The sequence below is a fragment of the Myotis brandtii genome, unplaced genomic scaffold (genome assembly GCF_000412655.1).
Source record: "Myotis brandtii unplaced genomic scaffold, ASM41265v1 scaffold1031, whole genome shotgun sequence".
Classification (NCBI taxonomy): domain Eukaryota; kingdom Metazoa; phylum Chordata; class Mammalia; order Chiroptera; family Vespertilionidae; genus Myotis; species Myotis brandtii.
Genome location: NW_005353465.1, coordinates 319,000 through 329,213, shown reverse-complemented (window position 1 = coordinate 329,213; position 10,214 = coordinate 319,000). Strand labels below are relative to the sequence as shown.

At 40.0% G+C, this 10,214-nt stretch overlaps 1 protein-coding gene across 6 annotated transcripts in view; it reads left to right on the top strand.

Annotated features, from left to right (window-relative positions):
• Nucleotides 1–10,214, top strand: part of RPGRIP1 (retinitis pigmentosa GTPase regulator interacting protein 1) — a 61,366-nt gene that overhangs the window by 16,889 nt on the left and 34,263 nt on the right. For all 6 annotated transcript variants that reach the window (XM_014537050.1, XM_014537055.1, XM_014537058.1 and 3 more), the window contains exons 8-11: nucleotides 4,993–5,016; nucleotides 5,874–6,020; nucleotides 6,817–6,890; nucleotides 9,844–9,989. In XM_014537050.1, the coding sequence (XP_014392536.1) occupies nucleotides 4,993–5,016; nucleotides 5,874–6,020; nucleotides 6,817–6,890; nucleotides 9,844–9,989 (391 nt within the window). The remainder of the gene's footprint in view (nucleotides 1–4,992; nucleotides 5,017–5,873; nucleotides 6,021–6,816; nucleotides 6,891–9,843; nucleotides 9,990–10,214) is intronic.

Genomic DNA, 10,214 nt, shown 5'->3' with positions numbered 1-10,214 from the left:
AAAATAAGATATGTGCAGTGTGCATAGGAATTTGTTCATAGTTTTTTTTTTAACTATAGTCCGGCCCTCCAACGGTCTGAGGGACAGTGAACTGGCCCCCTGTTTAAAAAGTTTGAGGATCCCTGGTCTAAATGATAAATTGGCACCATTCTTCTTCTTCTTTTTTGAGGGAGAAAGAGATAGAAACATCAATGATGAGAGAGAAGCAATGATTGGCTGCCTCCTGCACGCCCCACACTGGGGATCAAGCCAGCAACCTAGGTATGTGCCCTTGGCTGGAATCAAACCTGGGACCCTTCAGTCCGCAGGCTGACACTGTATCCACTGTCCAAACCGGCTAGGGCTTCTCCATTGATTTTTAGAGGAAATGGAAGGGAGAGGGAGAAACAGAAACACCAATGTGAGAGAGACACATTGATTGGTTGCCTCTGGCATGTCCCTGGCCAGAGCCAATCCTGCAACTGAGGTATATTCCCTTGACCAGAATCAAACCTGGGACTCTTCAGTCTCTATCCACTGAGCCAAACCAGGTAGGGTGGCACCATTCTTTTACTGAATAAATATTTATTGAGTATCAGGAACTGTGCTAAGCACTGGGATACGAAGATTAAAAGATAAGTAAGATACCTCTTGCCTTCAAGAAGAAACTTAGAGTTGCAGGATCTGAAAAGGATTCATAAAGGAGTATATTCATGAGTCAAATGGTGGGATACTAAAGGTTGATAACATAAGCAATTCCCCCAGCCCCAGAGAAATCACTTTATCTTTTTATAATGTCTGAAATATTTTTGAAATACATTTTAATAAATACATAATACATTTGAAAAACTCCTATTAACCACTAATAGTTGTTAATTCTGGGTAATAGAATTATAGATGACTATTATTATAGTCTTTATACTCTTCTGAAATTTTCAACTTCTCAAAAATTATAAAACCACAAGGAAAGATCATCTGGCAGCAGCATGAATGATAGGTTGGCTGGTATGAAGATTGGAGGTAAAGAAATCAGGTAAAACCTGAGTGCAATGATCCAAGGAAGAAGGGATGAGGATCTCAACCGAGGCAGTGAGAGAGGCTTACTGAGAAAGGACTGTATTGGGAGAGGTCCAGGAAATAGAAGAATGGACTTTATCATCAGAGGGGAGTGAGTGAGGGAAAAGGAGAAGTGAAAGGTGATGCCTGAGTCTCTAGCTTGGGTGAGTAGATGACGGTGGTGTCATTCACTTAGAGTGGCTACAATTAGGACTGCCCTTGATATGTCTGCTCTGATGGAGACAAAAAGCATCTTTACAAGGCTAACCTCCAAACCCATGTTTAGTAGAGAACTATGCATATGCTTACATTCTTTTGATCTGGTTAATTTTTAAAAAATACATATTTTTAGAAAGAGAGGGAGAGGGGACAGGAGAGAGAGAGAGAGAGAGAGAGAGAGAGAGAGTGAGAGAGTTCAATGTGAGAGGGAAACATCGATTGGCTGCCTCCTGCATACTCTCTACCAGAGATCGGGCTTGCAACCCAAGCATGTGCCCTAACCAGGAATCAAACCTCACTTTTGGTGTACTGGACAATGCCAAGCAACTGAGCCACACCAGCAGGGCTGATTTGGTTAATTTTGGTAGCACTTAAAGGATGTGGAAATATGGAAAGAAAAATAATTTAAAATAGTATAGGTAAATAGCTATACAGGTTCCCCCACTAACTGAATGTTTAGTGTTCTTATGAAGGCTTTTATAAGCTGAAATGGCCTAAAGCAAAGAAGCAGTTACCATTAATTTATATAGAAAATTTGGGGGGAATTTCAAGACCCAAAAAAATAACCCACCAAATCAAACCAAATAATATTAACATCCCAGCTTGCATTAGTATATTCCCTGAAACCCAAGATGAATTGTGCTAGTACAAAGTACCTATATGTTGGATATATACACTACTCATTGTTTTCTGGGATTTATGCCCTTCAAACAGATATTGGCACCTTGTACAAAAATAAAGTAAAATAAAATTAATTAATTTGAAAAAATAAAATTACACTAACATATAGTAAATGTAAGAATGATGTGATAACCCAGCTGGTGTGGCTCAGTGGGTTTCAGGGAATATACTAATGCAAGCATTGACCTATGAACCAGGAAGTCCTGGTTTGATTTGTGGTCGGGGTGCATGCCCAGGTTGCAGGCTCGGGATCCCCAATGGGGGGCGTGCAGGAGGCAGCTGATCAATGATTCTCATCATTGATGTTCCAATCTCTCTCTCTCCCTCTTCCTTCCTCTCTGAAATCAATAAAAAAGAAAGAGAGAGAGAGAGAGAGAGAGAACCATATCATAAATACACATCATACTTTGCACACCCATCAATCCACTCAAGCAGTAGACTTTCCATTTTATCTGTTACTGGGTGTTGACTAACAGAGACCATTTTGCTACTAGCAAAAGCAAGAGGAACTTCTGCAGCTTTCAAGATTCTTCCTCTCTGCCTGTAAATAGTAGGCATGGTGGATGCAGGCACGTTCATGCAAGCACAATATCTTCATTTTATTCTTCACCATTGAAACATTTAAAGTGCACCCAGTGTTATGCTGTGTAACAACCTGACAAACCCTCTTAGGCTTTTCTGTTATCTTGCTAACAGATGCACAAAATAAATCGGGATAAAGTACAGATGCTCACAGACACAGTTCAAGCTGTGGCAGCTTGATGCTGAGATGCTGAGTGCAGTTCCGGGGAGGGAGCCTGGCCGTGCCACTCCGGCCACTGTGCTCTGAATAAAGGCTCATTGAAAGCAAATTCTGAGTGTTATTTTTGCATTTCACCTTTGCATGCAGAATCCACTTTGAAATGCAAATCTTCTTTGCATTTCTATTGGTTAGTGAAAACAGGTCCTGATGTAGCTCTTTCACAAAAGCTAAGTGGCACAATGTGAACTTTCAAAAAGCAGGGGATACCAGTTCTGTGGGATTAGATTTTTAAAAAATTGATCTATTCCTTCATTGCATTAAAGAAAAAAAAGGAAGAAGGCCATACTAAATTGAATGTCCTTACCTATGCCAGTGGCAGTGGTGGAGATGAGCTAAAATAGTGAACAATCATCCACAATTTTTTTATTTTATTTTTTAAAATATGTTTTTTATTGTTGATAGTATTGCAGATATTTCCCATTTTCTCCCCCTTTCTTTCCTCCCATCCACAATTTTTAAAAATGAAGGTTTACAATTTGGTTTTCTTTTTAAAAATATATATATTTTATTGATTTCAGAGAGGAAGGAAGAGGGAGAGAGAGATAGAAACATCAAAGATGAGAGAGAATCATGGATCCGCTGCCTCCCGCATGCCCCACACTGGGAACCAAGCCCGAAACCCGGACATGTGGCCTGAGCAGGAATCAGATGTGACCTCCTGGTTCATAGGTCGATGTTCAACCACTGAGCAACACCTGCCGAACTCTTTTTTTTTTGTTTTGTTTTGTGTTTTTTAGACTGTATTTTTTAAAAATATATTTTTATTGATTTCAGAGAGGAAGGGAGAGGGCAAGAGAGATAGAAACATCGATGATGAGAGAGACTCATCATGCCCCACACTAGGGATCGAGCCCACAATCCAGGCTTATGCCCTGACGGGAATCGACCTATGAACCTCTTGCTTCAGAGATCGAAGCTCAACCACTGAGCCACACCTGGCTGGGCACAATTTGTTTTTCTTTAGCAATTTACCTTTTAGCCATGCTTTCATACACATATTCTAAAATAAGTTTGCATTCTCTTAATCCCTTAGCAGTAAAATAAGATAGTCAGTAGCATGGATTCTGGAGTCTGAACAAGTGACTTAGCTCTCTGAACTTTTAAAGTTTAGGCAATCCTACCTACCTCTCAGATTTGCTGTAAGGATTAAATGAGATAATACATGTGGAACAATTATAATGATCATAATGTAATATATAATGAAGCACATAGAAACATATTACACATAGTAACTGCTCAACCAATAATACTTGTTATTAGTTTGGTTATTATTGTTTTTTCTTTTTTAAAAACTGGAAAGACACCTTCTGAAGCATGTCTAGTTTCTAAAGATTTTTCTTGGATAATCCACCAAGTGCAATGCAAATGTGAATAAATAACCCTTCATTTAAAAAAATTATTATTAAAATTTTTAAAAATATATTTTATTGGTTTTTTACAGAGAGGAAGGGAGAGGGATAGAGAGTTAGAAACATCGATGAGAGAGAAACATCGATCAGCTGCCTCCTGCACACTCCCTACTGGGGATGTGCCCGCAACCAAGGTACATGCCCTTGACCGGAATCGAACCTGGGACCCTTGAGTCTGCAGGCCGATGCTCTATCCACTGAGCCAAACCGGTTAGGGTGAATTATTATTAAATTTTGTTAATCCTCACTCAAGGATGTTTTTCCATTGATTTTTAGAGTGGAAGGGAGGGAGGGAGAGAGAGAAATTCATGTGAGAGAAACACATTTATTGGTTGCCTCCTGACCTACCGGGGTGGAATCAAACCTGCAACCCAGGTACATGCCTTGACCCAGAGTTGAGCCTGTGACCCTTCGGTGCATGGGCTGATGCTCTAATCATTGAGACATACCATCCAGGGCACTTCATTTTTTTTTTTTTTAAATGTTGTGGTCTATTATATTCATATACAATCTGGCAAACTAGCACAGGAGAATAGTATTAGCAATTAGTAACCAGGTACTCAAATGAGTTGATGTATGGGGATTTTTAATAATGATTTAAAAAATAAATATTTAGCCCTAACCGGTTTGGCTCAGCAGATAGAGCATCGGCCTGCGGACTTAAGGGTCCCAGGTTCAATTCCGGTCAAGGAACTCTCTATCCCTCTCCCGTCCTCTCTGTAAAAAATCAATAAAATATATTTAAAAAATAAATAAAAAATAAATATTTAAACATTTGTGTTATAAACATCAAAATAAAAATCAAGTTGCTATATCAATAGAATAATACTTATTTTTTTCTTTCAGGCATATGAAAGTCTGCTCCAGAAGGTACTTAATAAGGATTCCTTGAATCTCTGTTTCTGATCAGAGTAATGAAACCCAAAGAATTCCGGATTCATCTTCAAGCAACGTGACACCAGAATTTAACCAACTAAATCAAAGTGATTGTGTCATATAATTTCTGTTAAGAAAAATGATACTACTATTATCAGAAGCTACTTGTTGCACTGTTTCCACACAAAAATTGAAATATGAGAGCTGAGTTGAGAAATATTTAGAAGAGTATTTTTCAACCTATTGCTAGAGAGAATTATAGCATTGACTCATAAATTCCTAAGACTAGTCTTTTAGCATGTGTGAGATGGTAAGATATAACAACATTGCAAATCTTCTCTGATGCTATTAAATATTTGGACCTCTTCACTCCTGAGATTGGGGTGCAGATGAGCCTGGGGGAGTGTTCGTGCTTTTAAGGGTCACTAAGGCAGAGTTCCTCAACAGACGTGTCCACCAAAAAATGCACACTTAACTTCTAGAATTAACATGTCATTTTGCTGGGTGCAAGGGGAGAAGTATATCATCATAAAAAGCATTCAAATAGCTTAGAAAGTAAAGGCAGCTGTGAAAGGCAGTGCTTCACGTAGAGCCAGGGTATAATTTGAACCTTGGGAAAATCAAGGCTCCAATTACGAATTATAGTTTATCAGAGTGGGAAATCCTCACTAACAAGGAAACAACACTTCCTGGGAAGTGCTAGGGTGAAAAACAAGGCCACGTTAGAGTGCAAATATAACATGCTGTTAATCAAAGCCATTCTTTGTGACATCCATTAGGGAGTGACAGGGAGGCTGGTATCACTGGTGAGTGATATGACCATTCCCCGAGCACCTTCTGTTTTGCCCCAGAACCAGGGAATCCTGAGTGCAACCCATGATGCCCTCCTCAGCCAAGTGAATGAGCTGAGGGCAGAGCTGAAGGAGGAGAGCAAGAAGGCTGTGAGCCTGAAGAGCCAACTGGAAGATGCATCCATTCTGCAGATAACATTGAAGGAGGTAAATAATAATAATCAAAAGATACCACTAATTGTAAGTTATGTTTCAATTTTAAAGATGTTAAAAAGTATATCTTAGCAACACTGTGGGTATTTCACTTTTTCAAATGAGAAACATGAGGCTCTAAGTCAGTGGTTCTCAACCTTCCTAATGCCGCGACCCTTTAATACAGTTCCTCATGTTGTGGTGACCCCCAACCATAAAATTATTTTTGTTGCTACTTCATAACTGTAATTTTGCTACTGTTATGAATTGTAATGTAAATATCTGATATGCAAGATGTATTTTCATTGTTACAAATTGAACATAATTAAAGCATAGTGATTAATCACAAAAACAATATGTAATTATATATGTGTTTTCCGATGGTCTTAGGCGACCCCTGTGGAAGGGTCGTTCGACCCCCAAAGGGTTCGCGACCCACAGTTTGAGAACCACTGCTCTAAGTGGTTAAATAATTTGCTCAAGATTATAATATTAGGGGAATACTGGGATTTATACTTATGATGTCTGTTCTCCAAAGTCTTTGCTCTTTTATAGTGTTCTGCTGCTTCCCTAACAGTAGAAACTCAGATACCATGATAATTTACTTCAGAAATCTTCATTAATTCCAAGAAAATTTTCTATCCTATTTTTAATTGATTCAAGTCTTTCTAGTTGAGTGTCTCCTCATAGATATTGGAGGTGAATGTAGAAAACCTCCCACCCAAACCCCACCCTGCAACAGAAAAGGGAAATCTTGTGCAAGGCAATATATTTAAAAATTTTATTTCAGTCACTCTACTGTCATTCTTAGTTTCAGGAAAGAGTTGACGATTTGGAAAAAGAACGACAATTGCTGAATGACAACTATAACAAACTCTTAGAAAAGTGAGTACCACGTTTGGGTCTCAGTGCATTGTTTGCTATAAAAGATGATTATAGAAAAGTGCCTTCCCAATTGTAAAAATAATACATAGTTGACAAGGATATGGGGAAACTGGTACTCAATACTGTTAGTGAGAATGTAGATCAGCACAGTCTTTTTGGAAGGGAACTTGATACTATCTACCAAAATGTTAAACCTCTGTATATCTTTTGTGCCAGCAATTCCATTTTTTTAATCAAAACAAAACAAATCTTATTATATGTATATGCAAAGATATTGTATAATAAGAATGTTAATTACTGCATTTTTTTAGTTTTTTTTAAAATATATATTTTATTGATTTTTTTACAGAGAGGAAGGGAGAGGGATTGAGAGTTAGAAACATCGATGAGAGAGAAACATCGATCAGCTGCCTCCTGCACACTCCCTACTGGGTATGTGCCCGCAACCAAGGTACATGCCCTTGACCAGAATCAAACCTGGGACCCTTGAGTCCGCAGGCCGATGCTCTATCCATGGGGCCAAACTGGTCAGGGCTCTTTTTTTAGTTTTATTGATTTCAGAAAGGAAGGGAGAGGGAGAGAATCATTGATAGGCTGCCTCCTGCATAACGCCTACTGGTGATCAAGCTTGCAACCAGGGTATGTGCCCTGACTGGGAATCTAACCTTGACCTCCTAGCTAGATTCTGAGCAACACCAGAATCCAACCACTGAGCAACACCAGCCAGGCTGCATTGTTAATAATAGTAAAAAATCATTGAAACCATCCAAATTTTCTTTGATAGGGATTGACTAAATACATCATTTTGCATTCCCACAATAAAATATGGTGAAGCTGGGAAGGGGGGTGCAGGGGGCGAGCAGAGATTAACCAAAGAACTTATATGCATATATGCATAACCCATGGACACAGACAATCATGTGGTGAAAGCCTGGGGGTAGGGGAGCAGGAGCAGGGTGGATGGAGTCAATGGGGGGGCGGGGAAGGAGACATCAGTAATACTTTCAACAATAAAAATAAATTTTTAAAAATCTGATGAAGCTATTAAAAATGATGTGGCCTTAGCCAGTTTGGCTCAGTGGGTAGAGCGTCACCCTGCGGACTGAAGGATCCTGGGTTTGATTCCAGTCAAAGGGCACATATCTTGGTTGCAGGCTCGATCCCCGGCCCTGGTCAGGACTCGTGTGGGAGGCAACCAATCAATGTGTCTCTCTCACATCGATGTTTCTCTCTGTCTCTTCCCTCCCTTCCACTCTCTCTAAAAATCAATGGAAAAATATCCTCGGATGAAGATTAACATAACAAACAAACAAACAAAAATGCTGTAGTCATATTTGCCTATTATTAAAAGAAAAATCTAGTTGCAAAAGAATATATTAACTCTGACCCAAAAGGATTGGAGTAGGGCAAAGAGGCACCTTCATTTTTATTCTACACACTTCCACATCATTTTACTTTTTCACAGCACACATACATTCATGAATTTCCTTTTTGGAATTAAAGATACCTGGAATTAATAGAAATTAAATGTGCCTTCTGATTCAGTTAAAGGCAGAAGAGGATATATTGGGGAAGTTGTATGGGGATATCCTAGGAACAACTGATTGCTTTTCACCTCAGTGAAATGAGGTAGTGTGGGGATTACCCACGTTGATGCCTCCTTGTTACAAACACTACTATTGGCCTCTTCTCCTCATCATTCAGAACATTATCTTCTTGGACTGTCATCGAATGTATGGTCAGGAAGTGCCAAGAACTCTTAATATTAGCCTAAGCCAGTTGTTTTTAGACCACATTTATTGAAGTGATAAATAGGAAAAAAAGACATAAGCAGAAATAACAGTTTGTCAATATCACTCCACTTGTGTAAACAACTAAGGACTGGCCATGTGTGTTTACATTCAAAATGGGTCTGTCTTGCCCTGGCCGGAGTGGCTCAGTGGTAGAGTGTCAGCCCAAGAACCTAAGGGTCTCGGGTTCACTTCCTGGTCAAGGGCACCTACCTGGGTGGCAGGTTTGTTCCCTGGCCCCTGTTGGGGAGCTTGTGTGAGGCAGCCAATCAAGGTGTCTCTTTCACACTAATGTTTCTCTCTCTTACCTCTCTCTCCCCCTCCCCCTTCTCTTCCTCTCTTACTAAAAATCAATGGTAAAAATATCATTGGATGAGGAATAACAAAACAAACAAACAAACAAACAAACAAACCCAAAATTGGTCTGCCCTGACAGCTACATACAATGGTGTTTGTAGGGTATAGTCACTGAAAAGTTGAAACTATTAGTTCCTGCCTTTCAGTGTAGTAATTTTTTAAATATTTTGATTTCAGAGAGGAAGGGAGAGGGAAATAGAGATAGAAACATCATGATGAGAGAGAATCATTGATTAGCCAATCCTCCTGCACACCCCCCATGAGGGATGGAGCCCTGACCAGGAATTGAACCGTGACCTCCTGGTTTATAGGTAGATATTCAACCACGGAGCCACGCCGGCTGGGCTCAGTATAGCAATTTATATTCTAGATCAAAGCCAAGTATTCTCTAAACTAGCCATTGGTGATGGTAGATAGAGGAATAGAGCAAGGAAAAGAGGAATATTTTGTTCCTCATTTTAATCCAGCAGGACTGAGAATGTCCTGGTACACAGTTTCCCGACTAAAGAAAGCTGTCATGCTAGAGGAGTTCCTTGGGAAGTAGATGTGACTTGGGTGGTTTGCCCAGTGGGCTATTTGGGGCCTAAACAGAAGTGATGCTAAAGAACTCAATAGGACCCAAAGTTCCAAGGCAGTTGGTAACTGACAGTTACAGATAAAGCAGGGGCAGAAAAAACATGTAGGGCAGTGAATGATGAACTAGGCCCAGGAGATGCTGAAACTGTGTAATAAAGACATTTTGTCAAACACCTTTGAGTATCCATCTGACAAATCCCCCCTCCCTCCTTACTTCTTCTCGGGTTCAGCATGCTGGACAGCAGTAATCCTCCTCACTGGAGCCAAGAGCTTGGAGGAGAACAGCTACAGCAGAAAGTCTCTCAGTTGCAGCATCAGCTGGATGCTGAGCTGGAGGAGAAGAGAGAAGTCTTACTTCAGCTGTCCAGAGTGACAGGTAGGTTGGGTCTTGAAGAGCTGTCTCAAACGAGGCATCCTCTGCATCTGGTTGGGGAGAAAGGAACCTGGGTCAGCATTTCTCTAATCCCTCAGTTGTTCATAGTTAGCTAGAATAAGGACACTGGCAATGAGGATCAGCTTTACAATCCAGAAAGCACAACACCTACCTCACACTTATCCTTTTTTCTACATAATGACTTTCCACTTGAGAGGATGTCAATTC